This window comes from Cynara cardunculus (assembly GCF_001531365.2).
Source record: "Cynara cardunculus var. scolymus isolate 2C chromosome LG 6, CcrdV1, whole genome shotgun sequence".
In the NCBI taxonomy this organism is placed as follows: domain Eukaryota; kingdom Viridiplantae; phylum Streptophyta; class Magnoliopsida; order Asterales; family Asteraceae; genus Cynara; species Cynara cardunculus.
Window position 1 is genome coordinate 4,230,470 of NC_037533.1, and position 15,886 is coordinate 4,246,355.

A 15,886-nucleotide genomic window follows, 5' to 3' on the forward strand; every position below is an offset into this window, starting at 1 on the left:
TAGTAACATCTTTCTTTTCCATTATCCTCGCTCAAGAATATGAAAAATTACTTTTTGTCTTCTTTTCCTTCCTTTCTTTTCCCTCCGAGAAACACAAATATTTTTTTTTCCTTTTTCTATCCCTTTCTTTTCTTTTCTTCTCAAACTCAAAAAGATTTGTTACAATATATAGTCCAAATGACCGGTTAACCCTCGACCCGAATGGACCAGTCATGCAAAAGTGGATTGGGACCACGATTGGTTAAGGAACCGTCTTTTTGAACATTTCTAACCACAAATAAGGTTTTAAGTTGCTAGAATAACTAGATCATTTATTTTATTGAAAACAAATGCTAAAAAATCATTTCTCTCGTCTCGACACAAACTTTTTAAAGAATTTTTCAAGTTCAGAAAAAAAATAATTTCCTCTATTTCTTCTAAATATATTAGAAAAACCTTTATTTTAAAAAATCTGTTAGTAATCTCTATAAATAAATAAATAAATAAAAAGAGAGAAATTTATACACTTTTTCAGAAACAAGTTACTTAGTAGTTTAGTAAAACAATTTTTAACCAACCAACCAACCACCTTAATTTTCTATACAAAATCTTGTATACCACAATTCTCTCAACTAATCATCTTTTTCTTTTCTACTTCTTTCTTATGGTATTCACTATAAAACTGCAAACCTATGCTAAGAAACAACAAAACTTTCATTTTCATACCACCATCATTCATGGATGATCTCTCCTTCCTCCAACCCCATTTGAATTATGTCTCCTGTCACCCCCATATTGCCATCCATTTCGCGATCGATCAAACTCATCCGACGGTTGTCGATAAATCCCATTTCTTGATGTCGAGTTTGTTTTACCATACCCTTCATCTTCTGATCTGTGTCTGAACCCAGGCCTCATATAACCCCCCCTCGAATTAGAGAACTTTGCCGGTGGTGGTGGCGGCGGCGGTGGTGGACCACCGTATGGTGGTGGCAGACCACCATAGGATGGCGGCTGAGCCACCTTGGGTGCCAAGAATTCTTTAGGAAGCAAGTCCATATCCATATAACATTGTCTAGCCTTTGCATCAGCAATTAAAGCAGCCCAGTCCTCTGATTGAACCAAAGCACTTGCATTCCCCATCACCTACATACAACCATCCACAATTTTAGAAATGTGTAATTATTAGACGTTTTAATTAACTAAATGACAATTTTACCCTTAATAACAGAGGTAGTAATGAATTTCTCTGTCTCATAATTAAGGATAGAATTAGAGAGTGGATGCTTTAGTTTGGACAAACTAAAACAGAAATATAGAGAGTTAAATGTTAGATTCCAGGATAAAGAAATATACCCATAACGCCCTTTTGGCGCGAGTGAGAGCAACATTCATCCGGCGAATATCTGCAACAAAACCGACTCCGTGGCCCGATGCACGCACACAAGACATAATGATGATATCCCGTTCTTGCCCTTGGAAAGCATCGACAGTATTGATATAAACATCCTTCCCGTCTTCAGAACTCAATACTTCCGCGAACTCCCGCTGAATGCATTTCAATTGTAACTTATATGGCGTGATTATGCCCACCGACACTTTCGGCATTCCCAAACTCTTGATACTTCTCCGAAGATGTTCATATAACCGAAAGCAGAACTGGGCTTCATGTACATTCTGAAAAGAAACCGACCCACCACGGTGCGACTCTCGACCGTGGGTGATATCATAAAAAACGTAAGGTCTTAGCAACGGATCCTTGTAGTATAACTCATCAGCCAATTTTGCAACGCTTTCGCTATCGGTAAGTCGTCCTTGGTAAAAGTATCGAGACGGGAAATCTCGTATTTGAGGATGCATTCGGTACTGCACAGATAGCAAAATTGTTGGGCAACCGGCTTGTTGAAATCTTTCGAAAAGACTTCGACTGTATAGCAAGGTCCCTGCCGCCTTGCTGATGACAGTTGCCGGAAGTTGTTGCGGATCTCCGACAAGAACACATCGGGCGGCACCGAGAGCGAGTGGCGGCAGAACTCCTACTTCACTGGCTTGAGCCGCTTCATCGATGACAACCATATCAAACCCATGGGTGAGCCGCGAGAAAAGTTTCCGACCGCTACTCGATACCGTCGTGAAAACGACCTCGGCCTCGTTTGCAAAACTCGCCTCGAGACTAGCACGAGCTTCCTCCAAGTTAAAGTTCCCTCCGCTACGGAACCTGCCTTCTAAAATGAAAAGGCGAGACATTTCGACTAGAACTTTGTCCCTGTTCTCAACCACGGCTGCAAGATTTTGCAATAACGAATCTCGGCTCTGGTCCCGAGCCACTAGAACTTCCGGGTCCACCCCAACAGATCCTTGGGACCGACCCGTGAAAGCTGCAACATTAAGTTCTCTCTGAAGGGATGCTATTTGCTGAGACAACTGAGCTTCACGGCCTCTTAACTGATGCATCCACCCGTAAACTTCATCTCGGCTCTTCATTAAAAGCTGCTCCGTTCTTCGCTCAACCGACACCGCCTGAGCTGCCCTTGTTTGCGTATCAACCCCGACTCGAGCCACATCGGGACGGTAAACCTTCATCTCACCGTCAATGAACCCACGGTCAAGAACACGGGTAAGCAGCTCATCGGTTGCAGCATTTGAAGGAGCACAAACAAGCATTCTTGGCTTCGGGCAGAGCTTATGAAGAGTTCGAAAAAGGTTCTGATCCATGTTTTGGAGAACCTCATCAATGGACCCAATAGGGGCGCTTTCGGAAGAAAGACTCTCGGTTGCTTGTTTGTAGCTTTCAGGAGCGAGTTTTTTAAGCAATGCAGTATAGTAATGCTGATACTGAACAAGATGAATAACATTCAGCATTCCCCAAACTGTATGAGTCTTTCCTGTTCCAGGTGGGCCTTGGACTAGAGTGAAGGGCCATGGATCTTGCCTCTTGGTCAAACCGTTAGTCGTACCAGCAGCTGTATGCATTGCAGCCCAGTGGATTGCCGATAACTGGGGCCCGTTAAAGGTTTTGTGCAAATAATCAACAAAGTTTGTTGTAAAACATTCGGGCATGGTGGGCGCCATTTCCTCATATTTGGGGAAATGATCTGGACTCGGTTGAAGAATCGCAGTTTGCATCTACAGAAAATAATATCAATCAATCAGCACTTCATAAGAACATAAAACTGCAAGAAATTATCCTATGGGAAGTTTGGTTAGAACCATGGAATTTGGTGGAATTGGAATTTGAAGGAATTGGAATGGAAATTCAATGAAGTTTGATCAGGCATTTGGTTGGCAGGATTTCGAATGGAATCTCTCAAAGGAATTGGAATTGGGTGGACACAGTGGTGGTGGTTGCAATGAAGGATCGAGAGTCCAAAGGCAACGAGTAGGCATATATAACAAGTAGGCTACCTTTTTTGGGGGTTGTATATTTTTGAAAAAATTGGATAGGAATGGATTTTGATTCCATCACATATGCAATGGAATGATGAAATCCGTGAATGGTGGAATCTAAGGAATTCAATTCCATTCCATGTGCAAACCAAGCTGAATGGAATTTGGTCAACGAATTTTCCATTCCGACTCCTTCAAATTCCATAGGAATCTTGCAAACCGAACAAACTTTTCAAGAATTTCCACTCAAATTTAGAACCCACCTGTGAATTGAGTCTACGAAAGGCATGCAATGCAACATACTCTCTCTGGGTTGTAGCTAATGCACCAAGAACAGTTAGAAACCAGACCCCCTTCTGGTGTAATTTCTTTAAAATATGATCATCATCATCCTTGCTGTAATTATTAAAAACAGGAAAAATCTTTATTGCTACAAGATTTCAAATAAACAAGAAAAGATTAATTAAAAGAGGTCAAGATTTTGAACCTGCTAGAATCGTAAGAATCCCCAACATAAAAATGAAGGATGGCCCCTATAGGATCACGCGTATCTATTGGTATGTGACGTCTCACGGTACCAGCCACACGTCCACAGACCTCGGATTCCTCTGGAATTGTTGAACAATTACTTCTCTTATATCTGACTGCATAAAAAGAAACATATTTTCCTTCAGTAGCTTGAAAACGACTATTTTTATTGCGTGAATATAAGAAATGTTAACAGACCTGTTCCAGGTCTAGGAGTTGAAAGAACTGCAACATCACCCTCTTTGAAATTCCATCTGGATTCACTTGCAGGTAGAAGTATCACATCGTACCATCCTGTGACCGCACACAAAATTATAGAATTTAATTAATTAAAATCCACATACAATATTATATAAATATACATAATCTATATGGGGCAGGTTCATTTGAGAACCGTAAATATTTAAAGAACTGTAAACCAAATATTCAGCATGAATATCATTATTCATCATTAATATTCATGTATATTAATGTGCATTCATTATGACTATATTTAGTTCCTCGGTTTTCAAAATATTTGCGGTTTCTAAATGAACTTTCCCCTAATCTATATATACAAATCTATATACCTCTTTCTCGCCTCTCAACACTTCGTATGCGGACCGCTGTATGCAAATCTCTAGTTGATGTTTCGGTTAATTCCTCCCAGGTACTGTAGAGCTGTGCCCGGCATTCCTCAAAAAGCAAGGGCTCAAATACTCGAACATACTCTTCTACTGATTCAAAGCTTCCTGGAACACATTTAAGCTCCGCCTCCTCTGAATGTCCAAAATTTTGAGTTTTTTTATTACATGAGAAAGAAAAAAAAAAGCAGAGGTCCAGAAACTAAATGTGAACCGGTTAAGGAAAATGGATAAAGAATACACATTCTTCACTAGATTACTACTAAAAAGAAAGCGAATAAAACTGGGATTTATATCCTAAACTAATCATGTTAGTTGGCACAAGCTCTCTGTAGAAGATCGTACAGATTATAGCTCATTACTATAAAAAGCAAGTAAGCGAGGAATTTTCTTCCATTCAACAGGCTCTCGTGAAAGTTGGACTCCCACCACATGAAGCTGCAGGGATCCCCTCTGCTATGCGTGGGCCTGAGCAATACAAACATTACCATTTATTCAATAACTAATACAACCACAATTGTTAAATCGTGAATTGTTATTGAATCCACCCTAAACCAGTGAATGGCAAATTGTATCGTAAGATTCAGTACAAATTGCACAAGAGGGTTATCACTCATTAGCAAGTGGCACAAGTGGAAATAAATTTTAGTGAACAATAAAATAAATACATTCTTCAACGTAATCACATCATCTAACGTCAGGAATCTAGAAGACAAGAAGTGTCATTCATTGTGTTCTTGATCATATCAATTCATGATTCTCTCGATATCCTCTTCTTTTTTCCCTTTTTGAGTAAGGCATTGTTAGCCCCTTTTTTGCTTGAATCCTATAAATACACTATCCTCATAGAATGACTTATCCTCCCAGCTTCCCAAAATAGTAGCATGAGTTGAGCATCATAATAGTCATTTAATGTTTAAATCAAGAATAGTTTCCTTCCAGGAACAGCTCTGATCTCAAGAGATGTGAAACAGCAACTCGGCAAAACTAAGCATGCTAGGGCAGCTTGTAAGACTAAGAAACCTACAATATATACATACACACACACACAAAAAAAAACAAGACACTAAAGGGCAAGACCACACCCGATTACAAGACCATGAGTTAAAGGGTTGTATTTAATCCCATATTTAAACTCCACCACCAACAATAACTAACTGATCTAAGAACAATAGCATTTCACTTGATGAAAGTTATTGATGTAGATTAATTCATGATCCACCCCAATATCTCTACTTCTTTCAATTATATGTGAACGACTTGGAACAGGAATTTGGAGTAGCAATGAGAACGAGACAGGAATCACAGGCTTAAATGCAGACAACCTGCTTTATGGTTTCTTTTTAATTTTGGCAACACAAAAGTCAAAACCTCACCAGTCAACTGCTGGCTTATGTTTTGCTAGTACAAGGTCTCCACTTTGGTCTAAATTGAATAAGTACCGAGATTAGCTTTCCATAAAATAGTGACTTTCTTTAACACACAAACCTTCAAAGGGACCTACGAGTATAAATTTAATTGAAGAAATCAAATGGAAGAGAGTGAGAAAAGAAGTACCCAAGTCATACTCTCCTACAAATCACTCCTTCCCGAAGCTAATGGGTAGCAGTCATTAAGGCACAAAAAGAATAAATCTCTTTTTGGAATATAATCTTCCTTTTTGGAATTATTTCCCTTCTCTTAGTCTCTTTTGCTTTACAGAGAAGTAGCATAAGTGCTCTTGCGCTAGCTTACAATAAAGAGAATTGACAGTGCCTAAATCTACACGAGTGGCAAGGGAGTTCTAACACATCGTAAAACAGGTTGGTGAACCATATACACATCTTACCATATTCTATAGAAATATGTTTATGATGTAACGAGAAGTGGACCAAACAGGACAGGAAAGAGATCCATTAACCTCCTCTAATGTATGCAACTAACGTGGCTAAACATACCCAAAATTTAATCATCATATAGTTATACCATTTGTTGGGTCTAAGCTAGATCCCGGCAAACAAGAGAAAAGAAATACAAATATTATTCAAAGGGTTGCTCAGTTAATCACAAAGTTCACACTGATTGTGAATTGGTAAGTTCAACTCCTCCAACATCCCTTGGGACAAACTAATGTGCTAAGGTTGCTAGAGTGGAGCAGTAGACGAAACTTGCTATAACAACAACAAGAAGAAAGTAATAGATGTCACCAAATAATTTCACATCAAGTATATCAGAGTTCGAGAAAGTAAGTTGTAAAAAATAATACCTGGATGCTGCCAGAACTTCTCGTTAGTCACCTCACGCAGAAGACGCTCCACTGATGTATCCTGATACTGAGTGGTGACAGTTGATGGCTTCCTGGAGGGAAGCTTTTTAACTCCTGCTTTGGGATCAACAGGGGTTTGACTGATTGGAGGTGGCTTTTTTAAAGAAACAGGTGGATGCTTCATCTGCCTTGAATCAACTGGCTGCTTCAAAGAATTCTGCCTATGATCTGAAAGTGGTCTATCCTCTGTAGCAGGATCCTTTCCATTATTTCTCCTTTTAGAACGAGTTATGGGCCCTGAACTCATATCACCATCATCGCATTCAGATTTGGTATCACTAGACTCCAGATAAGTGTTTCCTTCATTGCATGACTGATCAACCTCTTTTGAATCCTTCGTCGTTGTCTGTTGTGATAGCTTTTCTCCGCTACGCTCCGAGGAGTCAAGAAGAGGCCGTGACTCTTTCACAATACCTGTTGTGGTGGGTGGTGGAATGTACTGCCTTCTAGGGGTCGCAATTTTAATGGGTCCCACTTGCTTAGCAGGTCCTGCTTGCTTAACATCTTCCAAATTAAGAAACATGGTTTGCCTACTCCGTTTTTTACCTAACATTGCTTCCTTTTGTTGGTCAAGTTTAGACCGCTTTCCAGGGCTAGTTGCAAGCTTTAAAGCATGAGTTGCTTCAGCTCCTTTAATATCTCTTCTCTTCGGAGCCAAGGTATAATCTTCTTGATTATATATTGCAATATCACCTTCTGAATTTCGGCTACAACTACTTTTCCTATAATTCGAATCAGAGTCAAGTCCTAAAAGAGCATGATTACTGTTTTCATTCTTAATGTCATCGACATTTGAAGATGAGTTTACTACTGCAGCCATATTAGAATCACTTTGATTCATCATTTTAGTCGTTTTTTTCACCTGTGATTTATCATCATAGCCAGAAGTTGACATTTCAGGCACACTACGGCTTCTGTTCGCATCAGCAGAGCCCTCAACATCAGACCATTCACCTTCTTCCTTTTCAATGACAGAGCTGGTATCAGTTTCCATCTTCGGATCTTCACCGCCTTCAGATGCCAAGTCTCCTTTTGACCGAATGAAAGGCTGCAAGCCCGAAACAGAAGAAGGATGAGAAATGACGTTGCTATTTACTGTTCTATTAGGACTAGCGGATGTCGTAAATAATTTAGAAGTGTCGACAGTTGAGGCAACTGCCAGGGGCGGGAAGCAGATGGCAGAGCCGCTATCTTCCTCCTCCACAGCAGGTTCATTAAGATCAAATAATGGCTTTTCTCTAGAACCCATTTCTCGCTTACATAAACAAATCTCGAGTAAGATCCACCTTTCACTAATGAAAAAACACCTTAAACCTTTGAATCTTCAGAATAAATGCAAACCAAATAGACTCTGCAAGCAAATTTAAGGGAAAAAACTTCAATGAGACGTATGTTAAGGAAAGCACAAGATTATACAAAATTATAAAACCAAATTATAACTGTGATTAATAGACTTCTTTTATCTTCTCTAGCACAAGTAATGCTCTTTCTATGAAAAGTATATTAGCAAGCCCTCATAATTAGGTTACCATGCAAACCGAAAGGAAGAAACAAACATTCAAATCAACTTTACAACCTCAAACAAAGCAACAAGAGTAATAGGATTGCATACAACGACATAATAGTCATCAAAGTTTGATAAGTGAGATTATAGAGCATTGTAAATGGCATAACCCTATATAGATTAGGATATGAACAGATTCGTATAAGTTGAACCAAAAATACCTAGCTTGATTCATAAAGATATCCAACTCCCATGATCCAATTCTGTCACATTCATCTGGAGTATACTGTGTATGCATATCAACAAATACAACCCTAGCACACTCAATTATCACACTAATGAACAGTCTGAATTGTTTTCCACAAGTAACAGTGCATAAAGACGACATACATAAGTACCCTAGCCCCAAAAGAAACCTAACAGAGAAACATAAACACAAACAATCGATGATATTTAGATCTGGGTTTCCAAAAAACTAATGATCTTAAGACAGGGGAGGGATAATCAATGAATGATCAAGTCATTAAGCTAAATTCTTGTAAATGTCAAGCTGATTAATCAACTAATATACAAATTCAATTCATGTATATAGAAAGGAAGGTATACACACCGATTGAACGTGCGAAATTGCTGATTCAAACTCGATAGAGCAAAACTAGGAGCGAAGGAGAGAAATGTGCTGTAGTTGGGAATCCAAAATGAAAATTCTGCCTGTGAATCTGATGGATTGGGGAGCGCCATGAATTAGGTTTTATAGGGCAAAGGCGTGGGGGCCGGGTAGATTTTGGGGGTTTGAACAACAGTATCCGAACCCGACCCACATATATTTCACCAATCACCAATAATATTAAAAACTAATAAATGTTACTTTTAAGGAAAAATATTTAGATGTAAAATTATTTATTGTGATAAAAAAATCAAATAAACAATATTAGAATAATTTTAATAGTTTTTCCATAATTTTTTTAAATATAAAAAGAATATTTAAATCTTTTTAAAAAAATTATATCAAAATTAAGTACTTTTTTACTTTTAAAATTGTAGCATTAATTATATTTAATAGATTTAATATTTCAACAAACTTTCTATAAAATAAAATTATTCTTCTTTCTCTCTCCTTTTAAAATAAACTAGAAGTGTAATCGTATAATACAATGAGATATATTTTGATTTTAATGTTCTATTTTATTCTTTGTCTCTGTCGATATTATAATACGATTTTATGTGTTTTTAATACAACAATAATTATTTTATTTTTGAATAAAATATAAATTTAAAAATATCATAAAATTTTGAAAAAAAAAATATATATATATATATATATATATATCAATGTTAATATCAAATCAACTATTTAAAAGTTCTCAATTTTATATAATTTCTTTAAATTTTTTATTGTAATTTAATTTAAGTTTAATAATGAAATAATTTATTTTTGGTTTAATAATATAACATTTTATAAAGATAATAATTAAGTATTATGTTAGAACTCAATGATTATCCTAATTATATTTTAGATTTTTATATTTAAAATGAGATGTTTATCCTGTATTTGATTATATTTATCTGCAGTTAGTTACACGAATGCAGATATGGAGCTTTAATAAGTTAACTTTCGCACAATCTACTTGTAATCTTCAGTTTTAAATAACATACATTAATAAACAAACTTTATGTGTTTTTAAAAGTTTTTGTCAAATACTTTATAATATAGTATAGATAAAAAGATTATTAATTTATTTTCTCTCTTGCTCAAATATTAATTTTAAATATTTCTTCTTTTTTTTCAAACGTGGAAAAAGGTTTTTCTTTTTTATCTTTTCCACGTTATGAAAAATGTGTCTTTTAGAGCAACAAAAACATCATCGTCTTAATTTTCTACGTTTTAGATATTTTATTAGAAATGCCTTAGCTAAAAGATAAATCGGTAATTTTACGTTTATTTAAAATTCTTAAAACAATTTTTATTATATTTATATACACCTGATTATTTTGACTTTTTTAACAGATGGATGAATTTGCGTTCGAATCTTACAAAATGAGCAGAGTTTGCAGTTTTACGGACGAATAAAGTTCAGATTTAGAACATATGAAAAATAATTGATAGATCATTGCATGAAGTTTGCCCAACGGGTATTAATAACATTATAAGAAGTGTATTTTAAATATAAAAACATTATCCAAATGTGTATTTCAAAAGGACGTCAGACTATTTGTTTTATAAATTTGGACCATTACGAACTTTCTTGCGTAACAAGAAAATACGATCATTCAATTGGATAATTTACCAAAAAGAGAAACTTAAGTAACGACACTAATCATGATTGTTTTCAATATGTGTATGATCATAGTGGTAATTTGAATACTAGATATTATCTTTTTTGTCATGTTTTAATTATTCGTTTTATATTGAGCGACTTTGTAAATTTTTCCGATTAATTTATATTTTTATAGATTTATAAGGATGTTAACCCTAATCCTATCATATGGTAACAAATCATGAAAATGTGGCATGTCGACATACATGCATTAAGATCAAGAAAGATCGCTTCTAACTATTAACATATACATATAAAATTTATATAAACGATTACTGCAAATTCTTATTCAGTTATTTTTTGACGTAATTTACAGATACTGTTTATATCGTTTATTTTTTTGTTACATGTTAATCAGATATAGGGTTTTAATAGTTTTGAGTGGTATACGTTGCCTAAACCTACATCACCTCAAACTAGAGAATATTAGTTATAAGAACAATTTGATGTGTCTTCACTTATTAGATTTATCCGTACTCGTTATACAGACTTTTTAGAACAGTTGCCTAGGTTATGCATGACATGAATATTTTATACAGAGAAAAAATCTTTAAAATATGTACCTTTTTTGTTTGCAATAAACGCTTTTATTGTTTATGAGAAGGCCACTGGCTTGTGAAATACAATTATGCACCAGTGGTATGAGAATTTGGGTGTGAAATGTATAACATCAACATAATGGGAAAATCAATAAAGCGATAATGTTTCATAAGAATAATCAATGCTGATACATAACTTGTAATTCATATACTGACACAACTAAATGAATCGTGTCAAAGAAAACATCGGTGAAATCAAGTAGCTGGTCACCCCCATATATGATATTCATTTTATGGCAAACTATACCTGTATATAATCGTTCACAAATCACTCAAAAACTGTCTTCGTTGCCATCTTAAATGACTTGACTTACTATATACAATTCTTTCTTCTTGCATCCAAAGACTTCATTTTTTTTAATTCAGGGGAACATCATAAAGTATTACAATATATCAATAATTTCGTATTGACACTACAGACAAATTAATAATACAATAGTCACTTTCTTGTCGGTATGCATATCCATAAATTTTATGATATCCACAATTCATAAACATGAATAAATATTCAGGTATTTAATATCATAAAATTATTGGACCATAACAGAACTAGAATTTATAAAGCAGTTAATAATGAAATGAGTTTCAATCCAATAGATCATGCGAAATAAGTTATCATAACTTACAAGTGAAAGAAAATAAAAGTTTACCATAGGACAAAAATATTAACAAAATGACTAACGCAAGATCATATAGTCATGTATAGTTTGTGTCAATTTCCTTGAAATTTGACACCGGGTCATTTTCACGCCCCGATTTTTTTTCTTTCGAGTGACGTGACGTCATTCTTAATAACTTATGTCATGAACGAAATACGAACTTAAAATTTTCAAACATACATAAGGTGTTTGATATAATTCGTTACATAATTACGGAAGTGTAAAATACTTTAATGTAATCAATGCTAATTAAAATATCTAATCAAGCATGATTCAAAACATAGTCTCATCTTTCTTTATTCGAACTGTCTAATGACAATCGACACCTGATATATATACATGTATAGTATAAGCTAAAAGCTAAAAGCTTAGTGAATATAATATGAGTTCGCGATAACATACACACATAATATGTAACACCCCAGAATCACATTTTGCATATACTCAAGTATTTCATATGTTAAGAAAATACTAATTTGCATATTCGGTCCCAAATATACAAAAGTTACATTATAAAGTAGCTAACAATTTTTTTTCCACAAAATCCATATACAAAACTTGTACATATAACAAGTATTTCAAAAAGACCATAGATAAGCATGTTGTCCTCCACATCCCAAGATAGCATATAAGACATCTCACAATTTCCCTTTTCTCTTAACCTTTGATTGAGCCCGACCTGTAATACACATTTTCGAAACACAAAATGAGCGTTAAACCTTGAGGTCTACTGAGAAATCTCTTTGATACAATTACAGGGTGAAAATCACCAAGTCAAGTTATAAATCCATATTGTAATACCAATTGTTAGGACCAGAATTGTCCTAAATATCATGAAAGATTTTATTAAAGCAATTTGGGCCAAGTATGGAAGTCTGCAGACTTATCTTCAGAGATCTAAAGAAGACTTCAGACTTCGGGTAAGCTAAGTGTGAAAAAGAAGACTTCAGACTTCAGATGAAAAATATTTAAGAGTTACAAATCTGAAGAGTCATTATTTAGAGTTATACTTCAAAATATACTTTAGAGTTATAAGTCTAAAGAGTCATTCTTCAGAGTTATACTTCATGGGTAAAACTTGCATCATATAGAGCAAGACCAACCAGAGATCCTCTGGTCCTACCAACCATAGAAAGGTCAACCAAAAACAATGCCAAATAAAAGCAAGGGCCAACCAGAGGCCCTCTGGTCTTACCAACCAAAGTTCCTCTAATCAACCAAAGCCTTTGGTTCGTCTATCCAAAACCTCTAGGTTAATAAATTTTAAATACTTAAAGAATTTGAGTTCCAATTACAACCAAAGACCCTCTGGTTAAACATGAAGATCAACCAGAGCCCCTATGGTTCCTTTATCATGGATTGGAATATTTTTCCAAGGTTCAAATGAACAACCAAAAGTAAGGCCATCCAGAGGCCAAGCCAACCAGAGCTCCTCTGAATATAAAAACAATTCATTTCATCACATCAATAGGATGCGACAACCAAAGTCCTCGCATCACACATATGTGATAACTCAAGATCATTGCATCATAAGGATGTGATAATAGAACCCCATGATCAAAAAGATCATCATTTCAAAAAAATAGATTATGTCACCTTTATCCCAATATCTTCAGCTTCTGATTATGCAACCCTTATTACAAATTTACCCAACTCCTGATTATGCCACCCTTATTACAAATTTACCTAGCTCCTGATTATGTCATCCTTATTTCAACACATGATATAATCATGTCAAAAACCATCATTTTGTTAATAATGGCATCAAAACAGTTTCATAACAATAACTCATATAAAGAACCATACGGTTTCATACACAGTCTCACCATCATGCTAAAATAGCATCTAAAAACAATTTTATCATCATCCCCATGTTAGAACCATACTATTCAAATACCAAATAAGGAAAGTTGATAATTTAAACTCACATTATTTTCATGTAGATGAAGATGAATTAACACAACAGCAAGATTTCAAATAGAAACCATAGAATCAGCTTCTATTCTTCTCCCTTACAGGTCTGTTTGTTTTTCACCCAAGAGAACACACACAGAAAAGCTTTCTTATCCTTCTTAGTTACTTTTTTCACAACCCAATGAGATAATAGACAATTATCTCACTATTTTAAAATAATGAGGCGGTGGGAATTAAAACATTTTAAAGCACATTAAACCCCTTCCACTTACCATCTCCTTTTAAAACAACCCCGAACTTTTATATCCAAATACCCAGTTATCACATAATATTGGTTTAGCGTATTTTAATTATTATCTTGCAAGTGTGGCCTCGGCTCCTCACTTTTTTTTGCGTATGTGGCGTATTCTATGGAAGAGGACTTCAAGACCTTGGAATTGCAAGCCCTTCTTTCATGTACAACTTACCCCGTACAGTGGACGAACCTTGTCGAACCATACTAGTTGCATACCGTTTATTTGCAATACTCTATTAGTAATGCAAATATCATCATAGGATGCAATATACATCTCATGCAAATGATAACATAGATCTCATATGCATCATCATCATATTATACATACACTTAGGGCCGGCCCTGGACATAGGCCCAAGGGGCGATGGCCCAGGGCAGCAAACAGCCCAAGGGCATCATTGTCAAGCCCAATATATATATATATATATATAGGTTAAATTGGGGTTGGGCCTAAAAGCAATTAATGTTACCGCTAGTTAATCGCTCACTCACTGCCCCTCTCTCTCTCGTCCTCGACTCTCGGCCTCGCTCACTCGCGAATCTCGCCTCTCGCTCTCGTTCTCTCGACTCTGGACTCTCGACCACTCTCATCTCAAAATCTGATGACTTGTGACTTGTGAGGTTAGGGTTACTTACTTTACGTATTTTATGTTTTTAATTCTTGTTTGATTATTTCATAATCTAGATGAAGCTGCCCTGCCTACTTAGGTTTTCTTTTAAGTTTTAAAGATGTAATATTGTATGTATCATGTATGCCTACTTAGGTTTTCTATAAACAACATTACAATGAAGTTGTCCTACCTACTTAGGTTTTCTTTTAAACTGGTTGGTACTTGTGGCTGTTTTTGGGCTGTTCTGTTTTGCAATTTCTAAGTAAAATCCATGAAATGAAATGAGTCTGGTTACTCATTTCTGCTACTGCTACTGCTTCATCCATGAAATGAAATGGTTGTTTTGGGTGCAAGGTGTGTCTAACAAAGAAGAACCAAGTATTGCTTTAGGTTTTAGGTATTGGGCTTTTAGAATTATGGTATTTCCCTTGAAAGTCCATTTTGCACCTTCTTGTGTTGTGCCTAACAATGTTTTCCAATTCACTGTCAGGCATCCTATCGAGTGAATCTTCTTGAACTGTTAGGTAGTTGCCTTTGTGGGATTGATGACAACTTGTAATCTTGGGTGATTTTGTGGGCTTCCTGGCAATGGTTTTCTGCCTTTTGAGGGTTACTCTCAAGTTTTTTGAGGATTTAGCCTATGGCGGTTTAGTGGTAGGGTAAGTAAGATGGGGATGGTTTAGACTTGGGTTTGGTATAGGCAGGGGGTCGATTCATCTATTTGAATGGTTGCTATCTAGTGGAAGGGTGTGATGGAATGGGCTCACCCTTTGAGTTTAGTATAGTGACTGAGGATTGGGGAAAGTGGTTATGTCCGCCGAATGGAGTGTAGGAAGGTGATGAGAAACCATGGGGTTTCGAGTGATGGTTCATCATAGACGGTCCTACTCTAAGTATTTCGCCTGTGGCTTAGAAGGCACAATAGAGATTTGCACACAATCATGCACCAATGTTGTTTGAGGGAAAATCATTGGCAGACAGAAGGAGATTGAGGTTAGGAGTTTGTGACCATTTCATGGTCAGAGAGTTTTCGTCGGAGTTGTTGGGTGCCCTAATTTTTTTTTTACTTTTTAGGGTTGTTTAGAAGCTTTTTAGGAGCTATTTTGAAGAGGATTAGTATAGGACAAAGGCTTAAGATTGATGTATAGGTAGACACTTCATATT

The 15,886-nt window shown here is 35.8% G+C and overlaps 1 protein-coding gene across 6 annotated transcripts; it reads right to left on the bottom strand.

Moving 5' to 3' along the window:
* Positions 1–546: 546 nt before the first annotated feature.
* Positions 547–9,029, bottom strand: LOC112514820 (helicase sen1-like). 6 transcript variants are annotated; one of them, XM_025121437.1, is made up of 10 exons: positions 8,937–9,029; positions 8,130–8,173; positions 7,685–7,870; positions 6,763–7,544; positions 4,464–4,652; positions 4,093–4,188; positions 3,854–4,010; positions 3,630–3,762; positions 1,336–3,105; positions 547–1,125 (listed from the first exon to the last, which is right to left on the bottom strand). In XM_025121437.1, the coding sequence occupies exons 3-10, from the start codon at positions 7,762–7,764 to the stop codon at positions 715–717; spliced, it is 3,618 nt and encodes a 1,205-aa protein (XP_024977205.1). In that variant the 5' UTR covers positions 7,765–7,870; positions 8,130–8,173; positions 8,937–9,029; the 3' UTR covers positions 547–714. The 6 variants fall into 6 exon arrangements, with proteins under 6 accessions (XP_024977205.1, XP_024977203.1, XP_024977202.1 ...); XM_025121435.1 differs by having other exon boundaries at positions 6,763–7,870; XM_025121434.1 differs by having other exon boundaries at positions 6,763–7,870; positions 8,109–8,173.
* Between the last annotated feature and the right edge of the window lie 6,857 nt (positions 9,030–15,886).

What these genes read in the sequence shown, in the direction of transcription:
- LOC112514820 (XM_025121431.1), bottom strand. Translation starts at nt 8,071, where the DNA reads ATGGGTTCTAGAGAAAAGCCATTATTTGATCTTAATGAACCTGCTGTG. An exon ending in GATTCTTACGATTCTAGCAG is followed by an intron (nt 3,763 to 3,853) that starts GTTCAAAATCTT and finishes TAATAATTACAG; the next exon opens with CAAGGATGATGATGATCATA. An exon ending in GCGCCAAAAGGGCGTTATGG is followed by an intron (nt 1,126 to 1,335) that starts GTATATTTCTTT and finishes GGTTGTATGTAG; the next exon opens with GTGATGGGGAATGCAAGTGC.